Raw genomic sequence first — 16,794 nt, 5'->3', positions numbered from 1 at the left:
CGGATACTGGTTGGATGATCCTGGTGATCAAAAGTGATCGGGCATGACGACCATGGATTAAATTTTGGGGCGACTGGCTCTATCGCGTAGACGTCCCTGAGTGCGCGCTTGCGCTCCCTCTTGGAGATGTGTGTAGCATATATCATGTTCACCATTTTGACCTGAGGGGGAAACTTCTTCTGTCCCCCTGTGTTTGGCTGCAGGGGCTCCTCGTCATCGTCCTCGCTCTGCGATCCCTTTTCCTTGTTCTCGGTATTTAACTTGCCGGCTTGCTTAAAAAGCCAGCAATCTCTGTTGGTATGGTTGGCTGGTTTGTCTTGGGTGCCATGGATTTGGCACGGACGGTCGAGTATGCGGTCTAGGCTGGATGGTCCCTGATTGTTTCTCTTGTACGGTTTCTTCCGCTGGCTGGACTTGGAGTCGCTGAATCCGGTGTTGACTGTAGTGTCGTTGGTATTATTACCATTGCTTCGGTGTTTGTGTCTGTTACGTCGAAGCTTGCCATTGCTGTTTTTGGCCTTAGAGGGGCCTGCGTCGCTGGCCGTGTTTTTACTACGAGCTAGCCAGTTATATTCACCTGCACAAAAGCGGGTCATAAGTGCCGTGAGGGCTGCCATGGATTTCGGCTTTTCTTGGCTGAGGTGGCGGGCGAGCCGTTCATCGCGGATGCTATGTTTAAAGGCCGCTAGAGCTTCATCATCTGGACAGTCGATGATCTGGTTCTTTTTGGTTAGGAACCTAGTCCAAAATTTCCTGGTTGACTCTCCAGGTTGTTGGACTATGTGGCTTAAGTCATCGGCGTCTGGTGGCCGGACATATGTACCTTGGAAGTTGTGAAGGAAGGCTTCTTCCAAGTCCTCCCAGCTGCCGATAGAGTTTTCAGGCAGGCTGTTTAACCAGTGCCGAGCTGGCCCTTTGAGCTTTAGTGGGAGGTATTTGATAGCCGGGGCCTTCGGCTTTAGCCTTCTTGTCGGTACTAGGCATGCCCGATCCCTCAACTGTCAGCACTACTTTATCCTTGTGCTTCTTGTTCTGACTGATGGACTCGTCGTCATCCTCCGAGTCGATGTCGACACAATCTTCCTCTCCAGGAAGTTTCCTCCCTTCCTCCACCCGAGCACACTTGTCCACCAAGTTCTAAAGCTCCTTCACGATCTTGGGCAACCGAACGTTCATCTTGGAACGTATCCTGCGGTTGCGCACATTGGACTGGAAGGTAGCTATCATAGCTGTCGGGTGGATATCTGGGATATTTCTGTGGACTCGGTTGAATCTATGCAAGTACTTTCGCAGAGTCTCTCATTTTTCTGTTGGAGAAGTTGCAAATCGCTGGGCCGCCCTGGTTCTTGGTGGCCGCTCATGAAGGCGCCAATGTACTCATGGCAGAGGTCAGCCTAGGTCGAAATGGAGTTCTCTGATAGATGCATCAGCCAAGACCTCATGTTTGGCTTGAGTGCCAAAGGGAAGTAGTTGGCAAACACCTTCTCATCTCTCCCCGGCAGCTTGAACAGCGATGGTGTAGATGCTCAAGAACTCTGTCGGGTTTAGTCTCCCATCATACTTCTCGGGTATCTCTGGCTTGAACGTGCGAGCAGATGGCCAACGGACTTGCGACAACTCACGAGTGAAGGCAGGGCACCCAACCTCGAAAGGCAGGAACCCGCCATCTTCGAGCGCGGGCTCGTTGACGTTGGGGCCATCACACCCATTGGTTCGACGGTGGTTGTCGCGACAGCGATGCGCGCGCCTTCCCTTCGCCTGTCCTCCGGGGCCCGCCGTTGGCCTTGGTGCACTCGAGGGTCGGAAGAGGCCATCAAGACGTCATCGGGTTCTTGATTTTGCGGCTCCTGCACTAATTGCCATGGAGGGGACTACACCGTGAGGGTGGTCCCTTCCTCACGGCCAGCAGTACGAGTCGTCGTCGTCGTCTGGGGAGGCCATGGCGGGCTAGCTCGCTGTGAGCCCCCAGCCTCAGCAAAGCCAATCAAACTCTGAATGGTGGCTCTCCACTCATCCATTTGATCAGCTTCCGGCGGAAACCTCAGTAGCAGCTGGGCCCGTGCCATAGCCTTCTAAGCGGGGCTTGGCATCGACGATGATGATGTGGACTGCAGCGTCGCTTGGCTCCTGACAGTGCCGATGGTGGCTGCGTCGGGCTCCCGTTGTCGGGAACCAGTCGCTGGAATGGCGTGCTGACGAGGTGAAGGCGCGCGCGGGCCAACGACTCCATTCAGAGCATTGGTTGGGCCAGTTTGCTCCGGGGACGGTTCATGTCCTGCGACCGCGCCCACGGCGGGGGCGTCCGTAGGGTTACAATTTGCCTCGGAACGAACGTCACCGCCGTGACTATGCCCCTCGGCCAGGCCAAGAGGGCAGAAGGAATAATCTCTCTATCCTTACCTCGTAGAGCATGGTCGCCAGGATGTTGTTGATGTTGTCCTTCTCCTGTACCTCCCGCTCCTGCTTCAGCCGCGGGGGAGGTGATGACAACGCCACCTTGGCAAACCATGTCCCTCGCAGCGCCCACGTTCATGCACCTCCGCATTCCCCGTGGCGTCGGCGGTCGCGGGCGAGGGGTCCTTCAAGGTGGACGGGTGAGCTGCAGCACCGGACTTCTTCTTGGGCGTCATAGTCGATGGAGCCGTCGATGATGAAAATGGTGGTGAAGATGACGCGCTGCTTACGCTCTCGGGTTCGCGCAAGTGATCCCCCTACCTGGCGCGCCAAAGATGTCGTGGGAAACCACGACAACCTATGGGACCAAGAGCCCCTTTTGGTTTGGCAGGGGATCAGCATGTTGCACAAAGAGCGGAGAAGCGTAAAGCAGCACGACAGAGATCACGCAGGCAGTTTTACCCAGGTTCGGGCCGTCACGAGGCGTAAAACCCTACTCCTGCTTTGGTGGATTGATGGTGGAGAAGCGATGCGCTCTTGCTCGGCAAGGTTTCCTCGGGGCTTAGTCACTTTTGTCACTTTGCAGCTTGACACCGCACTGATCGATGACTTGTGTCGCTCGTGAGGTGGAGCGGTGGAGTGGTTTGCCTCCACGAGCCCCGGCAGGCCTGCCGGGATGATTTGGGGGCTTGCTTCCGGGGGTAATCTCATCCTCGCCAGGTTCGGTTGCCCGGCAAGGGAGGTTCTTCTCATAGTTGTATCTTGCCTCTTTGGCTAGTCTTGGTCTTCTTAATCTGCACTTTGATCCTTCAAAGAGAACTGAGCTCTCGTGATCTGATCTGATCTTGGTGCTGAAGTCTTGTTCTTGCACCTGTGCACGGTCTGGGCAATGGACCTAGGGTTCGTTGCACCCATAAGGAACATGTTAAAGAACAAAAGAGGAAGCATATTCTTGAGGTTCCGCTTCTTTGCATATAATGTTGGTTGCCCACTCATGATGAATCACAACGCACAAAGAAATGCAATTCCATGATGTCTCTCTAAATGTGGCCACATGCATTTGGAAAATCAAGTGGGAGCACTAGCCGACCAATTAAATGTGTGTCTGTTAACTAATATCAGTATCATATCACAATCCATATTTGAAGAAGTAAGATTTGGACTTATGATTGGTGTGTTGTTTAGCTTCAAGAGTGGACTGCTGCTAGTGCGAAACAAAGCAACTACACAGATCATAGTGTAGATATAACAGAAAAACCGTAAGCATCACAGGTAAAATCAGGAAAGTGGAGCTTGCTGGAAAATATGGGCTACTATTTTTGATACAGCTAGAAAAGCTTCGGATACCACCTCTCTTCAACTGAAGGTGTGGTACTGTTAATATCAGTGTAACTCTCAAAGGCGACACAGCTCCCCACATTTCCTTACTAATCTTATAGGATTCAAGTGGGCAGGCACTACAATTCATATTCCTATATTTACAAAATCCTACGAATCAAAGAGGTCCGAAGAGTTGAAAGTGTCCATCACAACCGACCGAATGACCTCTACACTGTCCCTACTCCTCTTCACTACAAGAAACATATAGTACTACTATCATACTCCCTCCGTTCCAAAATATAAGTCTTTGTAAAGATTTGCACCATGGATCACATGCAGATGTATACAGATACATTTTAGAGTGTAGATTCACTCATTTTGCTTCATATGTAGTCCATGGTGGAATTTATACAAAGACTTGTATTTAGGAACGGAGAGAGTACTTATTAAAAAAGAACAGAAGAGAAACATGCTAAAGAAGAGCAAGCAGATTTTGCATAATAAAATGTTCGTTACGCAGTGCCCACACATGATGAACCAGAGCACATTAAGAATGCAACTCCCTGATGTCTCTCTATATGTGATGCACGTGCTTTTCGAAAGTAAAGTAGGAACATTAGCTGACCAATTAAACGTTATCTATTTTAGTAATATCAACATTATATCAGATTTATATTTGAGCAACAAGTTTGAAATTATGAGTGGCACATTGTTTAGCTTGATGGATTGAGAGCAGTGCTAAGCAACTATGATAATGGTACTGAATATAAAGGAATGTCTGCATGCAAGTCGCGTGAATTTCGTCATTTGGGTCAGTCGACCATTTCAGATGGTTGGATGAAGATCCTACGTCTCCTAAGCCATCTTCTTCCTCATATCTGATTCTTTCCCTACAGAACACAGCACGGGCCGCCGGCCAAACCACCGGCCCCGACCCCCCTCCCCTGAAACGCCCCCCGCCGTCTGTGTTCCTCCGCCACCCCAACCCCCCACCCTCGCCCCCACCCGCGTCGAGTTTTCTACGTTTTGGCGAGGCCTCACCACCGCCCCCCACAACCACCGCCCCCCACAACCACCGTCCCCACCCGAGCCCCTCCCTTTCCTCTGACAAACTCCGGCGAGCTCTCAAAAATCGACTGACCCAATTTTGAAATTTAGTCTACAATTATTTAACTAGTGTGGAATAAGGCCAACCCGACTTCCATATATAAGGCCAGCCCGGCTCCATTTTGGGAGCAGCGTCAGGCATGTCGGTGGCTCGTTTTGGTAACGACGGTGATCCAAGGACCTTGACGTAATCTTTACTCTGTGTCTAGATGCTTTTGTATTTCTGGTGAACTTTTTATAATCGATCTTAGTTCTTTTTGTAAAAAATAAAAATAAAAAATCTTCAGGCCTTTCTAAATGAGATAGGAAGAGCACATTATGATGGCTTTATAGCAGCCAATTCGGACAACCGGCGACCAAATATTTCTTGTCCCATCAACTAATCATCCCCAACCAAATTCAAGCGGCGCCCCTCCAGCACCGCCACCATGATCCCGTGCCACCGGCAGCTGGCTTGCCGGTGTGGAGCGGAAGATCCCGGAGCGGCATTCTTCTCCTTGGAAGAAGATCCACTGGGAAGGTGCGTCCCGGGCGTGTTGAGATTTGTGAATGAATAAGTCGAACCGTCTATTCCATTCCATTGATGATTAGTACAGGATTTACACTAGTAATCGTGTACGTGCAAATGCACGTATCTAAAATTGATCCTTATTTAGTTTTTACGCTGGTAATAAATCTAAACAAGAACATCACTAAATAACATATATCCTTTATTCAAAATTGTTTCCACACCCCAGAAATGCAAAGAAAAAAAAATTCCAATTATCATTTGCATGCAAGCCACATATCGATCAAAGCAAATAGTGGAAAAAAATATTTCAAGCACAGGAAACTTGTAGTTTTTGTATGCACAATTTTATCCGACCAAGTACAGTTTTATAATTTATAAATATAATTCTTCACTTTCCAGATTTAAATATTAAGGAATCCTGCTACTATAGAGATCTTATTTGAAGATGAGACCATTCAAATATGTTCACACAGATTTTTTTGTTACAGCAATATGTTCACATGGTTCACAACAAACAGCAATAACGAACTCTTTATATTAGTATTTGAATTATACATCGGAAAAATGAATTCAGGTCTATGCCTATATGATCGGCTTACAATTCCATGCATGACTCGATTCCATTGTTTGATGCTCCATTCAGCTCTAACTCTTCCATATAACAAGACATACTTTGTATCACTCTTCACATCTTCTCATTGATGGCAAAAACATGACTATTGTGGCAACTACGCCACCACTTCATATCCAAACACAAGATGAAATGGATGGAAGATGGGAAGTACCTGTCAGCATCTCCCCTACTCCCAAGATTATGCTTCCGCCTCTCTTTTCCCCCTTCTCTTGATTCTTTTTGTCAAACAAACAACATGAGTTGAAACTCAACCAAGCAAAACAGAAAAAACAAAGAAAATATAAAAACATGAGTAAACCTTATATCACTTAAATGCAAATCAGGATATCGTGGGTGCCTTGCCGCTGATTATGTTGCACTTGTTGGACAGCTCAACCTGAACACCATGTGAAATTACCTAGAAGGTTCAGAACTCTGGTGGTTCTGCAAGCAAATATCTTGTCTGGATATAATAGTTCTTGGGACAAACCTGAAAACTTTATTAGGTGCCTCTATGCACTATGAGGCCTTGCAGTTTTAGCTCGCCCCAACAGTATGGACATGGAAATCAGGTATCAACATGAAATTATGTAGGAAGATTCTATATATTTTTGTAGGTGGAAGAAGAAATTTCGATTAGTAGTTGCTACAGGTATATATGTACTGAATCATTGTACATACAGTATTATATATCAATCTAGTAAAAGTGGCGACAAGGCTGTCCATATTGCAACATTGTACAAATACTAAGATATTTGGTCAAGATAACACATCGATTCACAAAACCATGTCCCCAAAAGTGAGATCATCCTTCTGCATATTTGCACGGCAACACATTATAGTCAGACATATGGAAGAATTATTTGCATGCCGAAATCATACCATTAGAATCCGTTAATATGAAGAAATATATACTTTTCTAATGTACTTCAATCATCAAAAGCATACTGGTTAAGAAATAGGAGTTAATCTGAAGCATGTGTCTTGTTCTTAACTTCTCTGATCTGGCTGTTGCTCACTCCTCCTTCCAGTATTATACTCTGTTGACATCCTCTTTCAGAAACACATTCAGTCATGGGGCAGCAGCAGCATGATCATAAGGCTTTGGATATTGCTAGAAAGAATCACATAACGGTCATTCATGGGGCAGCAGCAGCCTGATCTGTTGAATACCAATTTGGACGCATTCACAACCTAAAAAAACACGGTTGGTGATCTGCAAGTGTGTTTGTGTAATAAGAAATACCAAGAAATGCTATCAGTACATCACAAATGAAATATTTGGTTGCTTTCTTTGACGTTTAACAATCAAATGTTTTGATGTCACCAGACATATAAGCATCTAACTTTTCACGCAATAATAAACTTGAATAGAGACGGTGAAAATGCTTGAGCAATTAATATGTACACAAACAATACCTTGCTCAAAAGGATTTATGAGGTAACATTGGATGATAATTAAGAAAATCAAATCATCAACCTATCTGTAGCTGCACAAAATGATATGGCATCTGTAGGTGTAGGCTCGCCTCTCCTAAACTATAGCTTGGAGATGAGTTCTTATATCTGCATCAAATCACATGATAAAAGAAACTGAAACCAAAACTACGAGGAAATGCATACATGAACGTTTACCTCTATGTTTCTGGTGTAAACTTTGTAATTCCAATTCTCCGTGTCCCTTTCCTCCAATAGAGACACAATAAAGTGCCACATCCTAATTGAATCACTGACATCGTGAGAGATGGAGTGTTGTGCGGGAAAGCTACCTCCTCGGCTCTTCCCTGCATTGAAATGTCAACCCATCAAACATACAATACTGGTCTTCTATTGCAAAGAAGAATTATGCTAGATTGCAGGAAGTCATAAAAGATGCAAGTTCTGCTCAAAGTAAGTAGAATTGGTTGGTGATTTTTTCAGTAGAACATAAACTTCAGAAAATAAAGAATAATAAAACAGAGAGATTTCTTGCTCATCATAATCACCTCAATCTTCGAGAGACAGCCGGAGGCCTTATCCACTCCGTATCCCACCCATTATGTCCACTTGGTTGTTGGTGTTGCTGCGGTCAGTGGATGTGGCTGCCCCGGCGGCGGCGGCGACCGTGGCCGTGAACTCACGGCTCAATCGCCATGAACTGCTCCTAGGAGGAAACAAAGCGGTGAATGCTGGCAGTTTCCTACGCGATCAACACATCGAACGCGGTATTTGTTCAGGGTGTGAATAGCGGTTTGGGGCTTGGGCAGCGGTTTCAGAGGGTGGATATCCCAGATCCGGCGACCCTGAAGTCGTGGAACATGGCATTGGTGATGCTGACATCGGCTTCCTCGTCTACCCAGCAGAGGGAGACGGTGGTAGAGGGTGTGACGATGGCATACGTGTGGCAGCGGTTGAGCAGAGGACCTTCCAGTGGCCTTCCTGCGCGTAAGAAGAGGCCGGCGCTAGAAGGATGTGGCGAAGGCGTGCGCATGGCGGCGGCCGGGTGCGTCAGCCTGTCGGGACATGCGGCGGGGAGGAGGAGCAGTTTTCTAATGGAGTGGCGGCCCTGCGGGCGGCACCCCCGCGTTCGTGCGTAGATGCGGCGTTGAGGGGAGCAGTTTTCTAATGGAGCCACGAATGGGCACGGGATTAGCAGCGAGGGTGAGCGGTTCTGGACGTGGACAAATCGTTATGGAGGTGTGGGTCGATCGGTGGGACTGGTGGCTTGTTAGCGTTAAACATAGAAAGACCGTGGATCGTTAGATCGTGTGATTAGGTGGCTGAGATGATCTGGATCTGCCCCTCTCGTGCTTTTATAGTGGTAGTAGATAGTAGATGTCTGGATCCGTGACCACCTGGTACAAGATGGTCTAGACGGTGGTACAACTGACCATGAGCACGAAATGTATATACACCGGTTCTTGCCGCGGTGTTGACCCGCTGGTCAAGGGTAACTCCAAGACTTGTGAAGGAGAAGTGGGAGTTGAAATATCGAATGTGTTGTCTAAAGTATTTTGCATCCTGGTCTACCTGGCTTGAAAACAATCGTTGCAGCTCTTGAGAAACCTCTGGGATACATACCTTAACTTTACCTTTTCTGCAACAGAAGGCTGGACCTTCATACTGGAACCTCATTGCTCCACAATGGACACAGTCTTTTACTGGCTTCAAAACATGATGCTTAGTTGGTAATTGGTAGATTCTTGTAGACATAGTCATAAGGATCATCAGCCGCAAAAGCCTGTTGTGAAACATTAGGTGTCACTCTGTATGATTCAAACTCATGACCTGCAATAATATTGGAGTCAAAAATACATCACAGTCTGCAAGATATAAGGGTATATGCATTCATGGTATAGGTCACCTTGTCCAGTAAATATCCTGCATTCATCATCATCATCATCATACACTGGTTGCCCATCCTGTGTGTCGTGCAAGCATTCTAGGAAAGCAATAACATTAAATCAGCTTCATGTTTGGATGTGAGCATCATCATTTCTCCTATTGAAAAATTTAGTACTGTAACGCGAGGATATAGATTCACCCAAAAGTTTTTAAGCTAGATTCAGTAGTTTTTAAACACTGGAATCTCTAAAAAAGACTTGTATTTAGGAATGGAGGGAGTATACACCACAATTACAACACACGGGAAACTACACAGTGCCGTATAAAGGAATTAAGTAATGGGACAGGAATAATGAAAGGAAATATACCGTCCACTTCGGCAGGGGGCTCCATAGGCTCTAATATTCCAGCATCATAGGATTCTTCACCATTGCCGTGGCAACCTGGTTGCACACCGCCGACACGATAGAAACAAAGTTGAATATCACATGGCAGGTGCAGTCAATTACCACGCAAACACAGTTATTTTTGACAAAAATTGAAGATAAATGGTCTTTTAGTGGGACTAATTAAATTACATGTAAGATCAATGGCATGTGTAATTGGGGAGGGGACTGCAGATCCACCTGTTGGCTCAGCAATGTAGGACTGTTCAGATGATGCATGGCGTTTTCCCATCTTATGCACACGTTTCCTCTGCAAGACAACTTCTTTTTCTTCCGGCGTCATTTGATCATATTGTTCTCTCATGCGACGCCGTTTCTTCTCAGAAGATGCCTCTGAATGGGATACATGTGGTCAGGAAACTGTGTCTATACAATCAAAATGGGTCAATCAGTACTGAATCCTCGGCATACCTTTCATTTGAACAGAGCTAAGTGTTCGAGGCAGAAAGTTTTCTTGTATGTGCGCTCCTTGAGCTTGTGACATGTTAAATACCCCATGAACATCCATCGTTTGTCGTTCGTAAGTGGGATTTGTGTGCAGCCAATCAATATGACCATCTATCTGCATAGATGACCCACTGCATGGCGAGTTTAGCATATCGTTGACAACAGATTGTGCTGTTTAAAGATAAGCAATACCTAGAGAAAGACAGTGCATCGTATGGCTTTCATATGGTTGAAGATGAGCAATACGTACAGAAAGATGGTGCATCATATGGTGCTAGAAAATATTTGTTGAAATTACCAGGTGATACTTGGACGCTAGTGGTTGCAGCTTTCTTCTCTAGTCGAGCGATCCGGAGCTTCTTGCAGTGCTCTGCTTTCTCCTCGTCGGATAGACATTAATACCACGTTTCAGAGCTTCGTTTTTTGCGCCCAAGAGCGACATCTTCAGATGGATGGTCGGTATAAGCCGAGGTTGCAGCTGCATGTATGATACGTATGATAGGTTAGTCTCTCAATATAGTAGTGTACCATAGAATATTGAAACAATAGTCAGAATATTAAAATTGCAGCATGTAAAGATAAAGAACGAACCGGTTGTGTTTGAGTTGGCTATGTTGCTCAAAGGGGGCCGTGGCACATCCGGTGATGAAGAAGCAGGTGTTGGAGAGACCTCCTCAGGGTTAATACTAATGACAAATGCAGCCTTCTTGTGTGCTCGGGCCATACGCCGCTTCTGGTTGTACTCCGCTCTCTTCTCATCGGACATTCGTGCATACCAATTTTTACCACTTTTTGGTTTTTCAACATCTTGATTTACAACTGAGTTGGTTATGTTGCTCAAAGGGGTTCGTGGCATATGCAGTGACGAAGAAGAATGTGCTTGATTTGCAGTCTCCTGAGTAGGTGTATTCGTCGGATCTTTACATGGGGAACGATCCCCTGATTGTAACGCATGCGGACAATGATTCCTCATCTGTGGCATGAATGGTTAACATCGTACATCATTAGTAATATTCACGCAATATTGAGAAGCTCAATTCTTAAATGTTGCAAACAAAGTAAGCAGAATCTCAAGTAAATATTAATATGTGACGAAAAGGATCTCTGTCATGAATGGGAAACATCGTACATCATTAGAAATATTCATGCAAGAGAAGCTCAATTCCTAAATGTTGCAAACAAAGTAAGCAGAATCTCAAGTAAATATGAGTATGCGCAGTTAGTTAGGGAGGAAGAGGAAACATAATTTGTTTTCATTATGTCAAAATTATATATTTCAATATATTTCAAAATGGCATTCAGTTTTGCCGCATCTGTTTTTGAATGTTGAAACATATATGAAACATATTTCATGAATCTTGAAACATATTAGCTTGCACAAAAAAAAGAACTACATTATTTTCCCGTATAAAATTCAAGAAAGCGATAGCAGCAGACTGGTTAAGAGTAGAGGCTTGAGAAGATGTTGCAGAGGTGTGGAAGAAGGTAATACTGAAAAATAGAATTTTATAGGTCAAAGCAAGTTGCATATCTAAGTGGAGATGAAAGGTTTAATGTCATGAGTGTACCAAGCAGAGAGCATCTATTTTCTATTTTGCAAGCAGAGAGGCTGCAGGGTGGCTTGAGAAGATGTTGCAGAGGTGTGGAAGAAGGTAATACTGAAAAATAGAATTTTGTAGGTCAAAGCAAGTTGCATATCTAAGTGGAGATGAAAGGTTTAATGTCATGAGTGTACCAAGCAGAGAGCATCTATTTTTCAGGTGGAGGGAAAAGAGAGTTGGCAAGTTGCTGACATGCCAAAACCTCATCCACCTCCTCATAGGGTAATGCCAGGAAGAAAGAAGACAAAAAGAAGAAGAGAAGAAGGTGAGAAACCTCACGGGAACAAGCTTTCAAAGAAAGGCATTAAAAAAAGGCATTAAAATTGCTTGTTCTATGTGTGGGAGCTTTACTCATAACAAGAGAACCTGTGAGCAGAATCCAAACAGAGGTAAGAAACAAAATGCTAGCTACACAAGAGCAGCAAAAAGAGCAAGGAGAAAGAAGCAAAAAGATTTAGGAAAAAACACACAGCAGGTAACTGTTATCTCTGAATTTTAATGTGATATATGTTCACTCTGAAAGTACTGATCATTTTGTTTCAGGTGGTACACCCAGGGAAGAGGACAAAGAAGCAACCAACATCTACTTCAGCAAGACCATCTTCTCAAGAAAGAAACAATCAGCCGCAAGTCAAAGTGCAATGCCTACTGCATCTTCTCAACCAGTTCCAAGGGGAAGCCACAGTAGGAGTCGCAAACAGGGCTTCTTCAAGCTCACAGCAGATGCAAGTGCCAAGAAATAACATGCTGGAATGGCTTCTCACTGGGAAAAAGTGAATGCCCGGATTGTTTTTCAATGTCACGTAGTTGATGTGTGACACAAGATAGAAGTGTGTGCTTTTATTTGATGTGAAACATCAAATTCCTTGACAATTAAGTGTCGTTTGTGGAGTTTTGCATGTCAAAGACCTGTAGCTTTTATCAGGTTGAACCTGAGTATGCCATGGAACTTATTGTGTGAAATTAAGTTCTTCAATGCTATGGAAATTTGCTATCTATTTCTGAATTTGATGCCAATAATTTGTACACTTCTGATAAAATATCTTGCAACACACTATTCCATACAGAACAGTACAGTGATAAAATATTTGCTGTCAAAAGTTTCCTTCTTTTACATAGCATTGCATACAGAACAGTATAATGATCAACAATTTGCTCTGAAATTATATTGCTGTAGTACACTGCTGAAAAATTACAAAGCTCACACTAAGTCCATTGGGAGGCGAAGAGGCTGGGTCTGGGTCGAACCGGCTCGAGGGCGTCGTTTAGACCACACCCAGCAGGCCCAGTCCGACGTGGCCGGTCGATGGGCCCATCCCAGGCGCCACATATGCAAAACCACCTTCCCAAACCACTTAAGTGGGTGCCAGGGGGTGATATGTCCAGTTTAGAATAGTTCAAGGGATTAAGAACTCGGTTTTAAACATTGGGGGGTTATGTGATCCAAACGGGATACTTCTGGGGGTTATCTATACTTTTTTTTCATTTTTAACTAAAACTACAATGTGCAGATTATATATTTAGATTATAAATTTGAGTAGTTGTCACAAAACAAAACATCGCTGCCAATACTATTGTGGATAACCCAATATAGCAAAATTTAGGCAACTTCAGGAGCATAGCAACACAATGGGATGGGAAGGTAAGCAACAAAACTTCAAAATATGAGTTGCTTGAACTACAAATTTCCGAAATCCTCACTAATTCAATATGTCCTCGTAAATTTCAGGAATCCTGATGGCAGCTATTTGTCTATATGCTGACAGAATTTGAAATTGGTTTGCTTGATTCTCTGAGTATAGAAACTTACTTGCGAATCCGGCGGAGTGGCAGCGTGGCGGCGTGGCGGAGGCGACGACCCACGGCGGGGCGGCTCCGGCAGCTACAGAGGCTCCCGGCGACCCGCGGCTCCGGCGGCGCGCGGTGAAGAGCGCGGGCGGAGGCGGCGACCCGCGGCCGGGGAGGCTCCCGTCCCGGCGACCCACGGCAGCGGTGAAAGGCGCGGAGGCAGCGGTGAAGGGCGGGCGGAGGCGGCGACCCGCGGTGGGGAGGCTCCCGTCCCGGCGACCCGCGGCAGCGGTAAAAGGCGCGGCTGCGGGAGGAGGTGCGGGAGAAGGAGGAGGTCGTGCGGGGGCGGTTTTTTTTTACTGCGGGGCGATTAGCGATCGATCGTGGCTCGTTGCGTGGTTGGTAGCGTTAAACACATAATGATTAAGGATCATTAGATTTTGACGATGGATGGCTGTGATTTGTTTGGATCTGCCTCTCTCTTCTTTTTATAGTGATAATAGATAGTAGATAGTAGATAATAGATACTCCCTCCGTTCCAAATTACTTGTCTTGGATTTGTATAGATACGGAGATATCTAGCACTAAAATGAGTCTAGATATATCTGTATCTGGACAAATTCAAGATAGGTAATTCGAAACAAAGGGAGTAGTAGATAACGCTACGAACAGCCACGTCCGTTCGTGGGGAACTGGTGTTTCTCCTCGGTGCAGCGGCGGTTGGGGATCGCAGGAAGGAGACGTTCGTGCGTGGGTGGCGGTTATCAAACCGAAGGAGTTAAAAAACTGGCGGGGCGTCAGACGAACATGGGAGTTTGAACCTTTATGAACAGGAGAAGTTACTACCACGATGCACCATTGCCTGCAGTTACCGAGCGCCCCATCTCCATAAACCCAGTGATGCCTTGTACAATGAAAGATGCTTAAAGAAATATTTTAAAAAATAAAACAAGATTTTCTGAAGCACCGGTGTCTATTTCTATAGAAAAGACATTTAGTTAAGCATTTATCCTGTACAAATAAACACCGATACTTAAAAAAAATTCGGTTTATTTCTCTAATCATCTTTCCTCAGCACCTACACGGCGTGATAGTGTGGGACGCGGGCTTACCCCTCGCCAGTCGCCAGTTGCCGACCATGGAGAAGGAGGCCGCGGGGGAGGCGCGCGAATCCCATGGGTACGCCCGGAAGCGGGCACGGAGCGGCGGCGGCGGCGGCGGTGGCAGCGAGGATTTCATCACCAGACTCCCCGACGACATCCTCGGCATCACCATCTCCCTCCTCCCCACCAAGGACGGTGGCCGCACGCCCATCCTCTCCCGCCAATGGCGCCACCTCTGGCGCTCCGCGCCTCTCAACCTCGAGGTCAGCACCCGACCCCCCGGCGCCGCCGGCCCCGTCCCCACTCCCTCCCGCGTCCCACCCTCCGCTGTCTCCCAGATAATCTCCCAGCACCAGGGCCCCGCGCGCCGGTTCTCCTTCCACTGCCGCGGCGCCGACGACCTCTGCGCCCAGGCGGAGAGCTGGCTTCACTCCCGGGCCCTCGCCAACCTCGAGGAGCTCGACATCGCTCACGCCAGCCCCCGGCTGCTGGCATCAGTGTTCCGCTCCGCATCCACCACCATCCTGGCTGCCAAGATCAACGGTTGTGATTTCCCCGGCGAGATTGTGCCGGCCATGAATTTCCCCAATCTCAAGAAGCTCACCCTGTTTCACACTTCCATCTCGGAGGACGTCTTGCACGCGCTGCTCTCCGGCTGCCATGCCTTGGAGAGCTTATACATGGCCGAAGTTTCTGCTGCTGGTCGCCTCCGTGTTAGCTCGCCGACTCTTAAGACCATTATCTTCAGTCATAGCTCTAGTGAAATGGTGGAGATATTGGGCCCTTTCATAGCCGCCGTCTCCAATATCCTACTCTTCCAGGTAGCAGCAACGTTGTCATCTAATCTTGCATTCGCCACACCGACATGCAGATGATAATTTTTATGTCCATTGTTTGCTTTCTTCAGGGAATAAGCCCGGTCAGCTCGGCAAACTCCATGCGCACCGTAAAGGTTTTGGCTCTCAGATCTTCTGCAGATAAGCTGCATGCAGTTCTTAACATTCTCAGGTGGTTTCCCTGTTTGGAGAGGCTCCATGTCACCGTGAGTACTCATTTTTGCTTGCTTTAAGTGTCTGATTTGATTCACATAGTATAGTCTAGTTAGCTACTGCCATAACATATGCCTCTTCCTCCCATGTCGCAGTTTGGTAAACACCATGATATGGATCAGCAAAATGAGCCTCAGCATGACCCACTACATCCAATCGAATGCCTTGAGGCCCATCTCAAAAAAGTGGTGTTTAAGCCATTCGAGGGCTATGGGAAACAGGTTGAATTTGCCAGGTTCTTTGTATTGAATGCAAAGGTGCTAGACAAAATTGAATTTGAAGCGTATAATCACTACGGCATTGAAATGGTGGGTTATGAGCACAAGCTGCTACAAGTGGAAAACAGAGCCTCTCGACACGCTCGGTTTGTATTCAAGACTATTTCATACTGACCGAGTACCATGTCAATAAGCATAACCATGATTGGTCGGTCAGTAGCCGACCCCTTCCGACAGTCTCTTGTGCTCATTCGGTAGATGGTGTTGATACCTGAAGATTACACCATCTTCCACTGTCTGCTCTGTTTCTAGTCTATAGTTGCTTTGTAGTTCCAGTAACTTATTGTATTGAAGTTTGAGTTTACTGAATGTAACTTAGTGCCATCTGTCTTGTACAAATTAGCTACTCCCTCTGTAAAGAAATATAAGATCTTGTAGATCAGTAGCTAGTAATTTTACTCTTTCCTAGAGCAAGTAAAGCATTGGATTTGGCCAAGGACCTGGAAATAATGTTGGCTTTGGCAGGGATCCTTGTGTGTACTGCTTCATGCTTGTCAACTTGTTTTCTGCATTACTGCCAGAGAGATTTAGTTTTTCTAGACATGTTTGTTGCTTGCAAAACCAGGCTTTTGCTGGATCCTTGTCACTGTGGCCTGTGGGTGGGGTAGGCTATCCTTAGGTAGAAGAGATCCGAGTTCTTGAAAGAACAGTTTTGACTAGATTGGCTCCATTTTTGTTGCTGGGCGTGCATAGTTTTCCAGTACTGAGTGGCATGTTGTAGAGCTATGGTGTTTATATTAGGGCATGTATAATGGTTGATATGATAGTTTTATCTTAAACCTTGCATGTATGATGACAATAAAACATGTATAC

At 46.1% G+C, this 16,794-nt stretch overlaps 2 protein-coding genes across 14 annotated transcripts; one reads left to right on the top strand and one right to left on the bottom strand.

The window, feature by feature from the left end:
- Positions 1 to 5,026: 5,026 nt before the first annotated feature.
- On the bottom strand, positions 5,027 to 13,908 carry LOC125513653. Of its 13 annotated transcripts, XR_007286075.1 has the most exons (14): positions 13,574 to 13,907; positions 10,754 to 11,135; positions 10,461 to 10,640; positions 10,127 to 10,293; positions 9,896 to 10,048; positions 9,638 to 9,712; positions 9,289 to 9,366; positions 9,006 to 9,212; positions 7,931 to 8,088; positions 7,581 to 7,729; positions 6,436 to 7,511; positions 6,265 to 6,342; positions 6,118 to 6,181; positions 5,850 to 5,983 (listed from the first exon to the last, which is right to left on the bottom strand). XR_007286075.1 is itself a non-coding variant. In XM_048678813.1 (8 exons), exons 4-8 carry the CDS (start codon positions 10,311 to 10,313, stop codon positions 9,106 to 9,108), a joined length of 600 nt encoding a protein of 199 aa, XP_048534770.1. In that variant the 5' UTR covers positions 10,314 to 10,354; positions 10,461 to 10,640; positions 10,754 to 11,135; positions 13,574 to 13,906; the 3' UTR covers positions 8,386 to 9,105. The 13 variants fall into 13 exon arrangements, 1 of the variants encoding a protein (XP_048534770.1); XR_007286076.1 differs by lacking the exon at positions 5,850 to 5,983 and adding an exon at positions 5,027 to 5,388 and having other exon boundaries at positions 6,265 to 7,511; XR_007286072.1 differs by having other exon boundaries at positions 6,265 to 7,511.
- A 744-nt stretch (positions 13,909 to 14,652) lies between these two features.
- On the top strand, positions 14,653 to 16,496 carry LOC125514982 (F-box/LRR-repeat protein At3g03360-like). The gene is made up of 3 exons (XM_048680383.1): positions 14,653 to 15,475; positions 15,562 to 15,696; positions 15,799 to 16,496. The coding sequence occupies exons 1-3, from the start codon at positions 14,690 to 14,692 to the stop codon at positions 16,093 to 16,095; spliced, it is 1,218 nt and encodes a 405-aa protein (XP_048536340.1). The 5' UTR covers positions 14,653 to 14,689; the 3' UTR covers positions 16,096 to 16,496.
- Positions 16,497 to 16,794: the final 298 nt, after the last annotated feature.

This window comes from Triticum urartu, chromosome 6 (genome assembly GCF_003073215.2).
Source record: "Triticum urartu cultivar G1812 chromosome 6, Tu2.1, whole genome shotgun sequence".
In the NCBI taxonomy this organism is placed as follows: domain Eukaryota; kingdom Viridiplantae; phylum Streptophyta; class Magnoliopsida; order Poales; family Poaceae; genus Triticum; species Triticum urartu.
Note: the sequence above shows the minus strand (reverse complement) of the source record. Positions and strands in the feature narration are given on the sequence as shown.

Bases quoted from the DNA above. Each gene is read 5' to 3' on its own strand.
- LOC125513653 (XM_048678813.1), bottom strand. From the start codon at position 10,313: ATGCTAAACTCGCCATGCAGTGGGTCATCTATGCAGATAGATGGTCAT. The intron at 9,713-9,895 runs GTGGATCTGCAG...GTGTGCAACCAG, and splicing joins CTACATTGCTGAGCCAACAG to GTTGCCACGGCAATGGTGAA. The intron at 9,213-9,288 runs GTGACCTATACC...ATATTATTGCAG, and splicing joins CAGGATATTTACTGGACAAG to GTCATGAGTTTGAATCATAC.
- LOC125514982 (XM_048680383.1), top strand. From the start codon at position 14,690: ATGGAGAAGGAGGCCGCGGGGGAGGCGCGCGAATCCCATGGGTACGCC. The intron at 15,476-15,561 runs GTAGCAGCAACG...TGCTTTCTTCAG, and splicing joins CCAATATCCTACTCTTCCAG to GGAATAAGCCCGGTCAGCTC. The intron at 15,697-15,798 runs GTGAGTACTCAT...CCCATGTCGCAG, and splicing joins TGGAGAGGCTCCATGTCACC to TTTGGTAAACACCATGATAT.